Source organism: Pteropus medius, unplaced genomic scaffold (genome assembly GCF_902729225.1).
Source record: "Pteropus medius unplaced genomic scaffold, Ma_sr-lr_union100, whole genome shotgun sequence".
Taxonomy (NCBI): domain Eukaryota; kingdom Metazoa; phylum Chordata; class Mammalia; order Chiroptera; family Pteropodidae; genus Pteropus; species Pteropus medius.
The window spans coordinates 24733052-24750963 of NW_024344378.1; the positions used below are offsets into that span (position 1 = coordinate 24733052).

The following is a 17912-nucleotide window of genomic DNA, read 5'->3' on the forward strand; positions in this document are numbered from 1 at the left end:
GTCACAGGGAATGTTGTTAAAAATTAATTGATAACCTTCTGTAAATAGATGATACGCTGCTCGAGTCTAGGTAAAAGGGCCAAATAGAAGAAGGGCTACTGCCCTAGTCTTAGGGAAACAGAAAGGCAGTTAGAGTGGCAGGAAAATCTGTGAGTGGGATTATGGGTGTCGTGAGTAGAGACTGCTTGGCACCCTTCCTTTGGAGGGAAATGGCCAAGTTATAACAATGGACAGAAGAGATTACTTTGTCCCTTTTTTCTATCACCCATCCAGCTGTCGTTTTCCCTGTCTGCTAAGAGGGAGCGAAAGAATGGGGAAATAAAGTTGAGTGATGAGCTAGCTTCCAGGGGCTGTTGTTAAGGGCAGTCTGTGGAGTCTTGACTTTAAGTTAATTAGGCAATAAAAGGTATAAGGGAGGGCCCAGGAATGACAAAGGTTAACCTGTAAGGGGGAAAGATATTTAATTGTATTAGTATAATGATGCCTGTTAATCTGATCTGCTAAGAGCTTGTCAGAGTTTAAGATGACCTGCTCCAACGAGGAGCTTAAGCTCAGAGTGGTGATTCTGAGGCCCAGGAAGAACTACCATCATCAGTATGTAGGTGAAGCAGGGAGCTGATGACTCCATCTCCTGGGCACTGGCCTTTATAGTGCCTGGTGATAGTATACCTAAACCACAGCCACTGCTTTTGAGAGATAAAGAAATCCTTCTGGGAACTAGATCTGTATGAACAAAACTGTGTGTGATGTGAAAACTTTGAAATGCCTTTAATTCAAAATCAGTTCATATCCAGGAAGGCTTAAGCACTTTGCTGCCTTCTGAAGACAGGGGCCATACTTACAGTTAAAGAATAGATGGCAGGCTCCATGTTGTCCAGGTCTCTTTCCAAGGGAGAAAACTTCTGATACATGGGACAATTCTTGTCCCACAGAACTGGAGGTTTTAAAACATAACCACAGCCACCATTGGCCTCGAACATGGCAGCATTTAAATGTAAAGGGAGATCTGCAAAACAAAGTCAACAGTGCTTGTTACTTTGTCGCTTAACTGTTTACCTTATAGACTTAAAGTTCAACAGATTTTTGTATCGATAACCATCTGTCCATTTATGCCATAGATTGAGTGGCTACTGCGTGCCAGGTTGTGTTAGGCACCAGAAACACAGCAGATTACATGATAGAAAATTCCTGTCTTCACGGGGTTCAGTCTCTGGGAGAAGCTCAGCATTCCTAATCCAACCCAGATCTTGGTACTTAAAAACTCTTTTTGCAAATAAAAATTTACAACATCCACCCCCCCAAAATCTTTGAAATACCTCATTTTATACTGAATTTTAGAAAGAAATAGTATTGCCATTTTGTTATCCCCAAAGTCAAACCATGAAGATAATTGTATGCTTTTTCAAATATAAAATAAAATCTTAATCATCCAAGAAAGACTGGGAGAATAGCCATAAAAACGTATCTTTCTTTGAAATCTCAACTTCAATCCATAAATTACAATACTTCTACCTTTTTAAAAATTGTAAACATGAAAAGAATTATTATTACATGTGATTCACATCATGTTCACGATCCCCTCAATTGTAAACTCTGGGTACCCTCACAACACCTTCCAGTCTTTTGTGGCCAGAGTTTATTTGGCACGGTTCTTTGGTGAACAAATGGACACAGAGAGAATTCTTTCCTGCACTATTTTTAGGCTCTTACACACGCAAATGCTCATATGATGGCACAAGTCTGCTATAAAGATGCCCAAAGGAGCAAAAAGTTTATGAGACACACCTGATAAATATTCCCTCTGATAAATTCCTTCCATGTACAGAATGAACTCTGCTACATGGACCAACATCAAGGAAAAGCATGTAAGCACCATGGAGCAATAAGAAGTTGGCCTCTACTCGTCTCATGTGTAAAACTTTTCCATGTACACGGGATCATGTGCAGGAATTCTTAAGGTAAGATAGTCGGGATCATGTGCAGGAATTCTTAAGGTAAGATGTCTCAGACACATATCAACTTGGGCATCAGTCTCCTTTTCTATAAAACCAGTGCAATGGACCCCATATCTTTCACGTCCCTTCTAGTCCTAGTGTGGCATTCATTGAGGCCAATTGTCCTGCTTGCAGTAAAAGGAAATTCTCTTCCCAGGCTATTCTGTGACTGAGTAACATAGACATGGGCTAGGATGGCCGAGAGAGTGAAGCGAACTAGCTCATGCAGAGTTGGTAAATGTGGAATGGATATATATTACCAAAAAATTATAGCAGCTTACACTATTTGTGCTCTTACTATGTACAGGCCTCACTCTAAGCATGTTAGGTGCATCAGTGCTTCCCAATAACCCATCAAGTACTCTCATTTATATTGATGAGGAAACTGAGGCACAAGAAGTGAAAGAACCCAAGGCACACAGTTAGTAAGTGGTGGATGCTGGGGTTTGAACCCAGACAGCCTGACTCAATCTTAACCACCAAGCCATATAATATACATTGCATAGGGCTGTCATAAAGATACATGAGATAATGTAAGAAAGTCCCTACCGTACCATCTGGCACATAGAAGGTCTCCATAAACAGTAGCTATTAAATTATGGTATCAACATCCATTAGGGTTTGAAGTCTGATTTCATTAGCTCTGTGTTTACTCTTGTAGCTTTCCAAAACTTTAAAGCACTTTTTCTTAACTACAATCTCATCTGGTGATCCAATATGTAAAACAGATCCACATGGAGCTGCTCAGTTTGGAATAAAGGTGGGACCTCAAATCTAGCCCTCCTACTGTTCCCTAGAGGTGGTTCCAGAATTTCATCTGGAGCTACAGTTTTAAAACCCTTGTCGTAACCAAGTTAGAGAGTGTGCATGAATCCATGTAACCCAGGGGTCCCCAACCCCCACCAGGCCGTAGACTGGTATTGGTTCGTGGCCTATTAGGAACTGGGCTGCGCAGTAAGAGGTGAGTGGCTGGTGAGCAAGCAAAGTTTCATCTGTATTTGCAGCCGCTCCCCAGTACTAGCATCACCGCCTCAGCTCCACCTCAGATCATCAGGCATTAGATTCTCATAGGAGCACCGGTCCCTGGTGCAAAAAAGGTTGGGGATCACTGGCACTGTAAGTTGATCACCCCTCTCAGTCAATGCATGTGATGTCAGATCAAGCATATTATTATCTTTATGGTCTTCTATTTATTTAAAAACACGGTATTAAGTAGACACCATTCCTGTAATAATTACCTCTATATTTGGGGGCCGGAAAAGTCATCGTAAAGAGTTTGACCATTATTCGAGAAAGCGTAATAAATAATAGAAGCTTTTCTTGTGACTGGGCTGCATGTCTACATACTTGGGACACGAGGCAGGAACTGTTCTGCCCCAGATGGAAAGAACTTTGAGGGGCTGTTGCCAGCAATAACAAGGGTTTGCATACCAGGCTCAAGTCAATTTCTGAACTAAAGAGTTAGTTTTATTGAGTGTAGACCTTCTAAACTCCTAGTTCCAGATTATTGCAGACCTTCTCGGAATTGATGGCGCCATTAGAAATCCTGGGAAGAGATGTCCCTAAAAGTCCATGGACAGCCCTTTGTGGTATCAGGGTCACCCGAAATTCACGAAGTGGTAAGGAACATATTTGGAGGCTAGAGGGACACTAGGAGGGGGTTCTCCGTTATTTGGTTAGGATGCTTCATGGATATTCAAGGACTCCCTGTTTTCTTTGCAAAAATTAAAAATCAAGCACTCCCTAAGAATTCTTTGCAAAAAATTAAAACAGGGACAATCTGTTTCAGCTCAGTGCAGCACACATTTATTGAATATCTATTGTGTGCAAGGTATTGACCAGGCTCTACCCACAGTCTGTGGAAATGAAGAGCATTTTTACAGATAAACACGATGAAACTGCAAGTAGCTTATGCTTGGTCCAGTGAGGGGAGATGTTTAATAATTTCTTGCTGCATCAAATCAAGAGAGGTTTAATGACAGCCCTCTTTCCTGGGTTAGAAGATTATGTAGAGAAACTTGAGGATGAACTATCAATACAGCCATCTGCCTCTGCTGAGTGGGACAGCTCGAACATGCGCTCCTGGCTTGACCTGGGAGAGAGGCAAAGCCTTCAGGGGTGAGGGAAGGCCAAGCTGCAGCCTTAGTGTGTGCTCCTGGATTGCGAGATGGCCCAAGGAGGGGCAATTCTCATGTCCCCTTCACCTGTGGCTCCCTTTGCCGTCAGTGGAACCAGTGCGTCTGTACCAGCTTTGGCACTTTAGGAGAAAAGGATCATCCCAAACAGAATGCATTTACATTTCCTTGGGAAAACCATTTTTCTTAGTTATTTCAGTTTACTTAAAATATTTCAGTATCATAATAATCAAGGGCGCCAGTGGACACCGGGCTACAGACAGGGCCAGAGATGTGAGCCCACAATCCACTCGGGACAGACTGAAAAAATTTTTTTACAACTTTGAAAATATTTCATTATTATTTCCACTTGTGAGTCCAAAGCATACTGTTTTCATAACTTACCCAAAATACTTAATAATAGTTAACATTTGTGGAATGCATTCTATGTGCCAGGCACTATGGTCAACTTCACCTGCATTATCTTATTTAATTTCAATTGAAAGAAGCAAATCTAACACAGGCAAAAAAATACATCTGCAGGGTCAGCCGTAAATGGCCACTGTCAGGTGGTTAGCTGGTGCCAGAGCTAAAGCTGTGGTTTGACCTTGGCTGAAGACAGGCATAAGCTGTGGTTGACCGGTCAGCATGGTTAATTAGGACCTGAGTCAGTTCATGTGAGAAGAATGAGAAGGTCACTTGAGTGTTCAAAGAAAAGACTGTGGTTTTGAATGAGCTTTGAGGAAGCATTCCTCATCTGCTCTTCCTTTAACTTTTGTAGCTCTCTTCCTGCCCCCATAACCAAGTGAAACAAAACACTTAATTCTCTAAACTCCCAGAGGCCTTGAATTTATTATTATAAATCATTCTGTGACCTTGAGCAAATTAATCACTCTGAGCCTTGGTTTGCTCATCTGAGGAATGGGGATCACAAAAGTACCCACCATTTAGGGTTGTTGCAAAGATGAAATGAGATAATAGGGGTCGAGAATTTAGCGCAGTGCCTGGCGCATAGTAAGCGTGCAATCAATCTTGTGTTAGGCCTCATCAGTTATCCCTGTTATGGGGTCTCATCAATAGTGGAGAAACACCAACACTACTTTCTCTGTTCATGTCTTTTACATACTTGTTTTCTTTGTGTTTGCTACTCCATTATTCTCCATTTCAATCTCAAAGGGATGAGAAGAAGCTAAAATGGTTTTAACTTGTAATTCTTTTGGAGTGACAATTACTTTTTGACTGCAAAGAAAACTAGCTTAACAAGACAGTTTACTAAGGGGTTTTAAAACTCTCTGTCCCAAAAGATCTTTAAAAAACAAACTGGACACAGCCCTAAACAGTGTCCTGTTTAAAGATACACAAGAACAGTCTTATGTTTAAAAACTCCTTCAAAAGGGGGCCAGCAGCAGGAGACTATTAGGAGGCCCTTCAGAGTTTTCTATCGCCTTAACTCTGAAACATCAAGGGTGCAACACAATTCAGTATCAAATTCATTTTTTTTCTGTCTTCTATATTTTTACTCTTACATGCAGTGTGCCCTGGTCCGGAATCTTGCCCTTTAAAAAAATGTTATTTGTTGAATTATGTTTACTGAAATATAAGCTGCAAAGGAGAAAGGTGAAGAAGCACCCAGGGGTGTGGTAGGCCCATTACCCTCTGTTTGGTAGTTGAGTGCCACGAGCTGTATCCCATGCAGCCAGAACATGAGGGGGTTAGGGTTGGACGAGTCGATACGGGTGGCAGCTGGGTAGGTCCTCAGCAGCTGACAGGCGGTGTGCTGGATCAGTTTCTGAGAATACCTGCGACACAGACGTTTGGCGGCATTTTCATTCAGCGATGAGATATGGTAGCATTTGGGAGTTCTAATGATAGCGCTGAGGGATGTGGTTGGGCTGAGTGGGGAAGAAGATTCCTCCCAGGCCTGTCGCATTCCTTCGCAGGAACCTAAATCCCCCAAAAGATGAGCCTCAGATTAGTGCAGAAAACTTTAAATATTTTAGAAAGATAAAACTGAACAACATCCCAAGAAACAGTTATAACCACATAACACATCAGAATAGATCTTGAGTGTCACTTGTGATTAGTCCACCACCGTGAAACAAAATGATAGCTACTGAATTTTAAAATGAGTGTAGAAACACCAATTTAAATTAAAAGCCTGAAAGTCCTTTGTCTCTGTACTTCATCTGCTCCATGGATATATTTGCACAAATACACTACAATATATGCACAAGAGTGTTCACTATAGCATTATTTTTCATAGCAAAAAAAAAAAAAAAAAGGGAACAAGAAAAAGAGCCAAGAAGCAACCCAACCTTTCTACCAGGGAGGAAGTAATTAAATAAATGACAATATATCCATACAATGGAATATCGCAGAGGCATTAGGGAGAATAAGGTAGATATATGTACAGAAAGCTATGTGAAAAGTTATAGCAATATAAAAGTTATATGAATATGTTCAGTCATATCCCGTTTGGATCATCTTAAAAGAGAATCTTATTTTTCTTGAACAAAACACTATAAACTTAACAGTGGTTACCTCTGGGGAGTAGAACTGAGCCATTCAGAGCGGAAAGGAATTTTAATAATACCCTGTATTGTTTGAGTTTTTAACTATAAGAATTTATTACTTTTATAATAAAAACTAATTAGAAATAAAATGGATATATCTTCTGGAGTTATAATGGTGAAGAGAGCAGTTCCAAGAACTGCTAGAATGTTCCAAGGTGGTTCCAATTTTTTCCTTTTGAGGTAAACACTGTTAGAACATCTTCAGTAAAATTCTATTTTTCAGGAAGTTAAAAATGTAAATTCATAATTTAAAAAGTATTTATACCGTACATAATTAATATAAACATTCATAAAAGTAAAAAAAAAAATTAAAAAGTTCAAGGGAAGTGCTTAGTAAAATATCAGCATCATCCAGTACGCAGAATCAAGCAAAGAGATTATAAGAAGGTGACTTTACTTTTTCCAGATGTTTTGTTGAATGATGTTGTCTCCCCAGGGCTCATTCTGCCCGGATTGTTGCCAAAAATGGACTTCCTGCTTTTCCTTTCTTTTCCTCTGCTAGAGCCAGATGCATTTAGAGTTGACAGGCCTGTTCCCATAAAATGGAAAAAAAAAAATAAATAAATAAATAAAAATAAGCCAAAAACTACAAGCAAGGGAACTCAACCTTTTCCATCTCTGTTAATGTTTATTTTGAAGTCCTACTATTCCCTTGTAACTCAGTATAGAAGACCTACTAGCATTTTTAGCAATGTTAATAATAGTACTGTAGGCAATTAGAGCCAAGTTTTTATTTCTGTAGGCAAATATGACATGAACTGTATGATTATTACAGAATGAATGACCACAAAATCACACATATACCCACTTGATTGTGCACCAGAAAAACTGAAAAGCTGCATGAAAAGAACGTGCTCCAGTCCATATTCAATTATCAGGACCTAATTACTCATTTTGGAGATGAAAGAATGGTTAAGAGGCTGAGTTTTAGCATCATGTTGTATCTAGGTTCAATTCCTGTCAGTATGAGCTTTGACTTAACATCTACCTTCTCCGTTCTTCAGTTTCTTTATCTACAAAATGGGCATAATAATAGGAAATCACAGGGTTGGTCTGAGGATGAAATGGGAAATATATTATGATGATAATGTTTCATGGCTTCTCTTTCTCACTCCTTGTCCAACCACTGCCTGGATCCTTCCTGCCTGGCCCAGTGCCTGGTGCACAGCAGCAACTTAATAGATATTTGCTGAATGAGGAAATGAATGCACACTGTGCAGACCTGGATCCAGTGCAGGAAGAGTGATTTAAAGGCACCAATGAAGCCAGAGTTGCCTCCAAACAGTTTCTACTGTCTACAATTGTACCTTAGAAAGTAATTCCTTTAACTAAAGCATTCGAGAGGTCCTCTTTGAGATAAAAATATGCTTTGCAAGTGTAACTGCAAATCTTCACTTCTTTAAAAAGACCCTTTCTTTTCTCTTTCTCCTGGACTCAATCTGGCCTTGTACTCACTTGCTTCTTTTCTTTCCTTATCCTACTGCACATGCATGACCACTCCCTAATTCATTAAGCCCTTGGGTCAACATCAAACAGTCTTAGGTACAAAGCCTCTCATTTGTTGACCACAGAAACAGAGTTTTGGTCAAGCTAAAGATAACAACTTGACCTTAGTTGTACTGCAGCTCTAGACCCATGAAGATGGAATGACCCTACCAGCACGCCCTGGAAATCAGACAGAACGATGCCATGACTGACATCAGGACCTGATGCAATGATCGATTGCCTCTTACTCCAGCCTCGATCAATCAGTAGAGCCCACAACCCCAACTCTTTTAGCTATCATGACTAATGAATTTTCCCCTATGTAACCTATTCCCTAGAGGCCATTAGGGAGCCAGGTCTTAGGAGTTCTAGCTCACGTGTGTCTCTAGGCTTGGTGCCATTTCTTTAAATAAACCTCTATTTTCTTTGCTGCAAACTCCTGTCCATGTCTCCTTTGGCTTTGACGTGTGCAGGCAAAACAAACCCTTTGAGTTCAGTAACACAAGAACACCATCAGAGAAGACAGGATAAAGTAGTGTTTAATAAGAGTGTAGACTTTGGGATTTAAACCCAGTTCCTGGTGGTGTGACCTTGCACAAGTTACTTAATCTCTTGGCATCATTCATTCCTCATCTGTAAAAGGTTGTGGTTAGGATTAAATTAGATAATGTATATACATTCTTAGTAGAGTGTCTTATTCAGAGAAAGTGCTCAGTTCATAGCAGCTGTGGGCGTCTAGATTTTTTTTCTCTGAAGTATCCACAAAGATGCAAAAACTTGGACTAGTGAGTTCTCATGCTTTGTCTTAACATTTTGTGTAAATTTTGCTCTCTACACAGTGATGTAACAGTGGATTTTCTCCCAAGTAAAACTGAAAAGGAAGGGCCAGGGTGAGGCTCTGTGTTCATCCTGGGGTTTTTGCATACATCCTGGCACATACCGGTATCCCCCAGGGAAATGCGCACCCTTCTATGAAGAGCCTCGTTGTTCTCTTGGGGTGGGGCAAAGAAGCAAGAACAAGGGCTGGGTGATCAAGAAAGGAGAGGAGTCTGGAGAGGCCAGAGAAGTAACTAAAGAAGCAAAAATAACCTTCATTTGCCCTATTGGGCCATTTTTCAATAATTACAGCAACAACCACCTTTTCCAGAGTGCCAACTATTTTGTAGACAGTGTGCTGATCACATTCTATACTTTAGTGCTAATTTTTACAACAACCTTGCAAGTTAGGACTGTTATGTCTCTTTTACAGATAAGGACTCTGAAATGCAGAGAAGTTATATAACTGTCCTAGTCAAGGTCACCAAAGAGTTCAGTCCTGCCACGAACATGGGTTCATGATCTTGGGGAAGTTACTTTACTTATGGAAAAGGTATCACGTGATCGCTGTGGTGCCTCACTGCTCAGAAGTTTTTGCATAGGACTCCTAGGAAGGGACTTGAGATAGTGAAGGGTGAGATGCATTGAAATGGATAATGGAGCAAAATTAAAATCAATGGTGTAGCAAAATGAACCTTTTATGGTATTTTTTCCTCATGAGCATAATCGCAATAAATATTTAGAAGGTATTATAACAATGATTCTGGCAACACAATTTAGTTATTTGGAGAAAAGAAATAAATTTGGGGAAAGAAAAATGTATGAAACTTCAATTGCTGAAAAAAAAATAGTATATAAAGAATGTGTGCTATATAAATACTTTTTAAAATATAGCATATGTGAATTTTAAAAATAAGCCAAACGACCCCATGCTTACCCTGTGTCTTAAGTCAGAAGCTAGACTAAATGACCTTTTGATTCTTTATTGGTACAGAAACTTTATCTTTCACAATGACTTCAAATACCTTTGGAAATTTGTGCTCTTTATTTACTCAGTGCTTGAGGAAAAAAGACTGATAAGCCTGTGGAATAGTTTGGGTGTAGTGTTAGCTGAATTTACAAAGAACAAGAGATGCAGTGAGTGTGATTCTTGAATGAAGTGGCCCTCCCACTTCATTGTGACATGCATGCCACAAGAATTTTTGACAGGTAAAGGATTTTTTCCCCATCATAAGAACAATTTTACTAGCTGCAAATATGATCATATTGTACTTATGTGACAGAAAGTCACAATCTGAAACTCAGCCAAATGGCTAGGTTCCTTGCATTTCTTTGAAATCTTTGCTTACTACTTATTCATTCATATCCTCCTCAACAGAATTTGCTAGCAGATAAGCAGTAGTGGCTGCCAAACGTTTAAAAACAGTTTATGGAAGAAAGCTTAAAATTGAGAAGGTTCTATGACTTTTCCCTCTCTGATGTGTAAAAAAACCACTATTACCTAATTTTTAAATAGCCTAATCCCCCTGTCCCATTTGCAGGGCAGAATGTGAGAACTGGTGTTTAAAATAAACCTCTGGAAGCCAGGATCTGCATTTAGACCATCTTGAAAAAAAAAATGAGGGTTGGTATTTTGACCCTCCAGGCCAAGTTATATACCCTGTTTACTAACATTTGACGATCCCCAATTTTGGCTGTTTTTCTGTCCTTGGACATCTTGTACAAGGGGATCTTTTTTTTTAGTATGAAGAGATGAATTTTTCTGACTTCCATATATTTATGGGCTTTCCTGTTTGCCCTCTACCTCCTGCTGCCCCATTTGTGGAACACGCAATTGGGTGAGCTCATTGATGATACATCCTAACAAGAGAGGCAGGGTACTGCAATGGAGATAGACAGGCTTCAGAATTATAGTTCTACCTTTTATTAACAAAAATGCATATTTTTTGGAAGCAGTTTATCAGCATTAAGTTCACTGTACTCCTAGAAATTACCAATTGGGGAAATCTTTTTTTTTCCGCTGAAACAAGGTCCTTGGTCCATGTGGCATAGGTAGAGTCTTGCTACCTAACTCAGGGATGGGGGCATGTGACACGGGTCAGAGCACTGCATGCACTTGGCCACAGTGATTGGTACAGGGATGGGCAAAGGACCCAATGAAAAACAATAACCGTTGAAAGTTCTAGAAGAGACTCTTACACTGAAACTGAATCCGGAAACATGTGCTAGCCTGCTGCAGCCCCCTGCAAGCACAAAGGGCACAGGGCCAACACAGTGGAGTCACAGTGAGAAACGAGGAGCGAGAAAGGATCAAGCTGTATTTGAAACTTGTGAATTCCTTCGTTTTTCAATACGAGCCAACAAACTTCCTCTTTGCTTAAGTCAAATTCTGCCACTTTCAAACAAGAGTCTTAACTGATACATTCTGAAATCTTGGGCCATTACTTCAACTTTCTCAGACTTTGTTTAGTTATTTTGAGAGTAAATAATAGATAACATTTTTATCTTTTGGTATCTTAAAGTGTTTTAGAAGATATTGCCTATTCTTACCTGGAAATTTTACTGCTTGGCAATAGATGACAAGGTCAGAAAGCTCTGGTGCAATCTGTCTGCTTTCCTTTTTATTCTGAGGAAGATAAAATTCTTCTCCCAGTTCCATGTCGTAAACCTATCAAGGGAAAAATGATACCAGTTGACATGGAGGGTATACGCCACCCCAAAGCTCTTTATTTGTTCCGTTCTCATGTCACCAGTGTTTCATCTTGCTCTATATTGATCCTTATGTCCTAACACCTTTCCTAGAGTAAAAGCTTTCTGAGAGCAAGGGGTAAGTCTAACTCATGGGGCATAGTCCAGTGTTGTAAATGTGGAACAGTCAAGGCATATTTGTTGAATGAATAGGTAACTGAGTATATATCTTCTGTAGCTCACATTTTGGACATAGTTTGTTATTTTTTTATCCAACAATGTCACTGCAACTATGTCCACAGATTTGCTCAGAGCCTACATACTATGAGGCACTTGAGGATAGAGTCTGGGTATCTCATTTATCTTTCTCAGAATCATTTCTCTGTTAACACTTCACGGTCTGGTCCCCATTAATCTTCTTGGTCATGTCAAACATCTTTAAAACTCCTAGAAATTCCTTAAATAAACCAGGCTGTCCTCTTGGCCTGTGTTCCTTGTTGTCCGCTTGGGAAATTCTTCCTTCTGCAACATCATCTTCCCTGATGCTCTGATAACACTGTGTAATCACTGCTCTTTGTTCTTATCTACAAGGTTTGTCTCCATCACTAAACTGCCTCCTGTGCCGCCTTAGTGTCTGCCACACATGACACCTTTACTAGGTATTGGTTGGATAAATCAACGACTAACCTTCTATAAATGGCAGGTGGGTTTCCCATAGCATCGCCCTGTGGGCTTTGGCATCTAAGAGAAAGTGAGGGGAAGCACGAAGGGAGGGGATGTGGGAGGAGTGAAATCCCATCGGAAACTGACAAGAGTACCAGGGTCCAAGTGTAATATAACAGAAACCATTCACCCACCTTTCCTTTGTTGCAAGCAGAGTTATCCGCTTTCTTTATCCTCTTGGGGATTTCTTCATTATATTCAAATTGAAGCTTGTCATTACATGATTTATTTTCAGGTCTGTCTTCTAGAATGTTGTCTGAAAATGAGTTGGCAGGCTTCAGTGAACAAGAACCAAATGCTTCACTTAAGGGCTATGTCTACGTCATTGCCAGGATACCCAGATACTTGTACTTATCTGGAAGACTGAGGCTGGCTACATGTTACCAAAATGATGGTTTGAAGTATAATTTTAAAATTTGTTAAACAGTGTATTTATTTTTGATTGAATGGATTCATTTACCAGTAGTTTTGGTATCATATAGACATAATCTAAATGAGAAGGCTCATTTTCATATGGCTGATTGGAACTGTGAAAACATTATGGAAGATTTACTATGTTAAGAAGCTCTCAGCACATAAGTTTCAGAAAGATTTAGTGACTGAAGCACTTCTAGATGGTGCATACATCATTTAATCACTATCACTTTAAAATGAAGTGATTAGCTTCTTTTACCTCTAGAAATGTCAAAACCAGAAGAGAAAAGACATTGTTATTTGCAATGCAGTTTTCATAATTGTTTATCATTTATGAAGTGAAAATCTTAGGAATAAGAATGAAAATATATCTAAAAATATCTAAAGTATGAGAGATAATTTTATATTTTGTTTCTGTATTTCTATTCAAAATGACTTTAAAGGTGTCAGAGGTATATCATGATTATGTTCTTTAAAAGTGAAGAATAAGAATGCTCATTTCTCACCCAGGATTTATTATCTCATCAGACCACAAATGCTTAGACCAAAATATCCTTATACCAAATCAAGGCCATGCAGGCTGCCAAGAAGTAAACGAGATTGATCATTTTATTACATTTTTACTCATATAAGTGTCACAACTTCATGTTAATCAGGTCTAATAAGTTGGAAACAGTATGCTGACACTCATGCAGTTAAAATGCCCAGTTCAATGGCTTTACCTTCCTGACCGTTAGGAGCAGGAGAAGCAGTAAGGACATCTGCTACAGAAAAACAGAATCAGAAAGGGGATAAAAGTAAGAAAAATTAAGACAAAAAGCTGATAAATTAAACTAAGGTATGAAGCTAAGCATAAATAACAATAGCTTAGGTGATAAGATAAATGAAACAAGAAATCTTCCGTCTATTTAATATTTTGACTATTAAGAGATGCAAGGGCTAGTGATTAACGAAGTGCGAACATTGTTAGTGTTAATCGTGATGCCATATCCACATTTTATATTTTCAGTTTCTGACAATTGTAATACTCTCAATAGTACATTATGTCAAATGAATAGAAATTGGTTAATTTGTTAGAATCATGTAGTCCTTGGCATAGAACATATCTATACTGAGTTACTTATTCAAATCTGTACTCTAGTGTATGTTCAAAGCTAGTCAAGATAAACAACAAGGCTGGGAAAAATTAATCTATGTTTATTTACTATTTAATAAAATTTAATTAAATAGTCATTTACAACTTTTTGGCTAAAAAGTAGAGCAGTGGTTCCTGAAATATATGAGTCTCATTTGCAACTTCCTTTAGATTTTCTGGAAGTAATTCTGTGGCTAGGGATCATCATACTTTTATAGCCAAAACAGGCTTTAGACTAATTTTTATTTTATAGATGTGAAAACTAAGGACTAGAGCTGTCACAGAGATAAACTGGGCCACCCAAAGTCTAGAGATGGGTTCTTAACCTGAAATGCCTGTGAGGGCCTCAGAAGGCCTGTGAACACTCCTGTAATTTTAGGCAGAAATTTGAGAGCAAGTTTATTTTTCTGAGGGGACTGGTGACAGCTTCTATCTCATCCTCAAAGGGAACCATCATTAGAAGAAGCTGAGAAAACTTTGAGGTTCCCCCTAAGAAGCTGAGAATGGTCCTACCCACAAGCAGGCATGTTTCTATTTTCTTCTCATCTCAGATGGAGAAAGTGAGGATGGTAGAGGGAAGCAGAGATGAGCGAGGCACCACAAACCACCACCAAAAGGTATATGACTGACACTTAACAGCAGCATAAGGAAGCGGAATAGAACAAACTTAAACAAGTCATGGCAGAACTACAAGGCCTGTTTGGGTATCAGCCAATCAGAGGAATCTTTCAATGAAATAATCATGTGGTTATTAAGACAGTGGACTTAACTGTCATAGATTCTAGATGTTAGTGCTGGAAGAAGGGAGGGCATCAGTCGACATGGAACAGAACCTCTCATTACACATCTGAGGGACCTATGGCCTAGAGTGGTGAAAGGACATTACCCGAGGTCTCACAGTCCACTGGAGCAGAATCTGGTTGGGCCCCCTTTCCACATACATCCCACCTCAGCGTAGGTGGGTTTTAAAAAACACTCAACTATCATAGAAATTCAGTGCTGTAGAGTTTAAATTTTACTCTCCTAACTGAAAATATAGGCAACACCTCATTTTTATTGCACTTCACTGATGTTATGTTTTTTTACAAACTGAAGGCAAGACCCTCCACCAGCAAAAAGTTACAATTTGCTTTATTGCGATACTCGCTTTATTTGGATGGTCTGGAACCGAACCCACGGTGTCTTTGAGATATGCCTGTAAATCAGATTCTTCCCCTACCTGTTCATTTTGTTATTTGCATATCAAAAACATCTATAATAATAATAATAACAACAACAACAACAACAACAACAAAACAACAACAATACTTAAGAAAAGCCTTCTTTCTTGTTCTGAAAAATACAGGAAGAACACAGGAGTAATTTATGATTGAGAGCAAATTGATCTTCCACTGCGTTAACTTCTTTCAGAAGCAAATAACATCTGGATTGGGTGACTCCTTAAATGTGGTTTTCATTTCTGATCTGAAAAATTCATTCTATTGGAAAACATCACCATGACAGTAGTAGCGACCCGTAGGGAAGAACAAGTCAATATTAAAATATTTATATTCCCACAACTTTTCAGAAATAGGATATAAGAAATTATCTTGACTCTTTCATTTTCTCCCTCTTTTGATCTCCCCGCTAAAGAATATGCCCATTGTATTATCTGATGGGATTTTAGGCTTTTAGTTGATGGTATGAAGCAATCAACTATTACAAAGGACAAATATTAAATGGACACAGCAATTAAATTCCACTCTGGGTTTCTATCAAAAGAAAACAAAAACAATAATTTGAAAGATATATGCACTCTGGTGTTCATTGCAGCATTATTCACAATAGCCAAGATACGGAAACAACAGATGAATGGATAATGAAAAAGTGGTACATATAAAAAATGGAATATATTACTCAGCCATAAAAAGAATGAAATCTTGCCATTTGTAACAACATGTATGGACCTAGAAAGTATTATGCTAAGTGAAATAGGTCAGACAGAGAAAGGCAAATACCGTATGATTTCATTTATATGTGAAATCTAAAAAAACAAAATAAAACCGAAACAGACTCATAAATACCGAGAACAAACGGATGCTTGCCAGAGGAGAGTGGCATGGAGGATGAGTTAAAAAGGTGAAGAGGAATAAGAAGAACAAACCACAAGTTAACAAAAAAAAAAAAAGTCATGGGGATGTAATGTATAGCACAGAAAAAATAGTCAATATTATTGTAGAAACTTGTATGGTGAGGATTACTAGACTTATTGTGGTGATCACATCATAAGGCGCATAAAAGTTGATCATTATGTTGTACCCCTGAAACTTATATAATATTGTATGTCAACTATAATTTTAAAAAATGGACATAGAGACTAACATGGTATTTGTGAGGCAGAAAGAGACTGAACTGTGACTGCTGGCCAAGATGGAGGTTCACAGATCCAAACATGACCAGGAGACAATTCTGCTGAGTGAGACACAGATATTTGGAGGGTAGCTTGGCTGTCTTAATGCCAGTGGTAAATGGTTGCTGTTCTGCGCATATTAGCAAAACAATCATCTGACGGAGAAGTAAAAATTCTACGCATATAGTGTTTATATAAATAGGAAGTTCGGCATATTTTCATTACTACATTGTTGTCTTTCAAAAGTTGCCAAAATGAAGAAAGGAAATAGAAATATAATACAGAAGTTAAATAAAAAACTGTGTTCTTGAATTTAAATTAGAACTATCAGTATGAACTCATGGAGTAACTCTGTCCACTGAAGAGACTTAGAAACAGTGACCCTCCTTAGCAAACAGATTGTGGTTTTGAAATATCATTTTCCCTAAAACAAAAACAAAAACACCCAAATCTTAGAGAAGTAGCTACTTCCATGTCTGGGGCAGGAAATAAACAAGATGAACCTAGAAAACCTTATCACACCAAACAGCAAAGAAGTTACCAAAGAGTCATGTTAGAAGAACTTAGAACCAACTTGAAGAGCCAACTGGCCAGATACAGGACAATTTTAGATACAATAAAGATATGTGAATAGATGAAATGGAGATTGAAATTCCCTCACTTGCAAAAGGGATCAAACACAAGCCTCATTAAGTGTCTGGATACAGCTGTCAATTTGTAGGGAATACAGAAGAATAAAGAAAGTGTCAAAGTGAAAAATCTGGACTATGAAAAACTTCAGATCAAATGCCTCAGGTTCTTCCACATATAATCTGTGAAAAGGACAGAGGAGGAAATTGCAGATTAAGAGAGATATTAAAGACAAATTTTTAAAAACAGGTAAGATAAAATTACATCGTCTAGGGATACACACTTTCTTGATAAAACTATAACAGATACACAGAAGTGATTATTATAGAGTCAGGAGAGTGGTTACTTTGGGGAGGAGGAGGACTGACTGTTGAGACTGAAAGGTGTTACATGCAGGAGCTTCTAGAATAGCTGGAAAGTTTTATTTCTAAACCCGAGTAGGTGTTGCATCAAGTGCATCATTAATCTGTGCATTTCTGTGTAATTTTCTGTATCTGTTTTATTTATAATAGAGATGTCAAAAAAAAGAAAGTGCTAAATAAATCTTAGCTATACTTAAAAAAAAAAAGTTGCCAAAATGAAAGTCAACCATTGGCAATGGTACCTAAGGAAACATTTTGCAATATGTAATAAATGATGCTAATTTAGTGCAAACAAAACACACCTGAAACCTAATTCTCATGTAAGAAGAATCCTTCACTAGTAATCTCTAGATAATGTCATTCATGTGACTTTTCATATATTGTACCATTAGCCATTGCCCATGTTTTTGTCCCTTTGGTGGGGCCAGAATGAAATGTCTGGTTGGCTTAGTGATGTGAGAAGAAGGGTAGGGAAATGATGCTTCTTTTCATAGTCCTAGAAAGTAGGAGCGAAAGCTATGAGAAGGAGAAGCTGAGTACAGAAATGTGATGCTGCCCCCTGCAGGTGGCACAGGAGACAACAAAGATT

The 17912-nt window shown here is 38.6% G+C and overlaps 1 protein-coding gene across 3 annotated transcripts in view; it reads right to left on the reverse strand.

Moving 5' to 3' along the window:
* The window catches only part of PLCE1 (phospholipase C epsilon 1), a 287768-nt gene that overhangs the window by 24254 nt on the left and 245602 nt on the right, over window positions 1-17912 (reverse strand). For all 3 annotated transcript variants that reach the window (XM_039871703.1, XM_039871701.1, XM_039871702.1), the window contains exons 21-25: window positions 12528-12649; window positions 11533-11650; window positions 7079-7210; window positions 5762-6052; window positions 843-1006 (exon numbers count right to left, since the gene is read on the reverse strand). In XM_039871703.1, the coding sequence (XP_039727637.1) occupies window positions 843-1006; window positions 5762-6052; window positions 7079-7210; window positions 11533-11650; window positions 12528-12649 (827 nt within the window). The remainder of the gene's footprint in view (window positions 1-842; window positions 1007-5761; window positions 6053-7078; window positions 7211-11532; window positions 11651-12527; window positions 12650-17912) is intronic.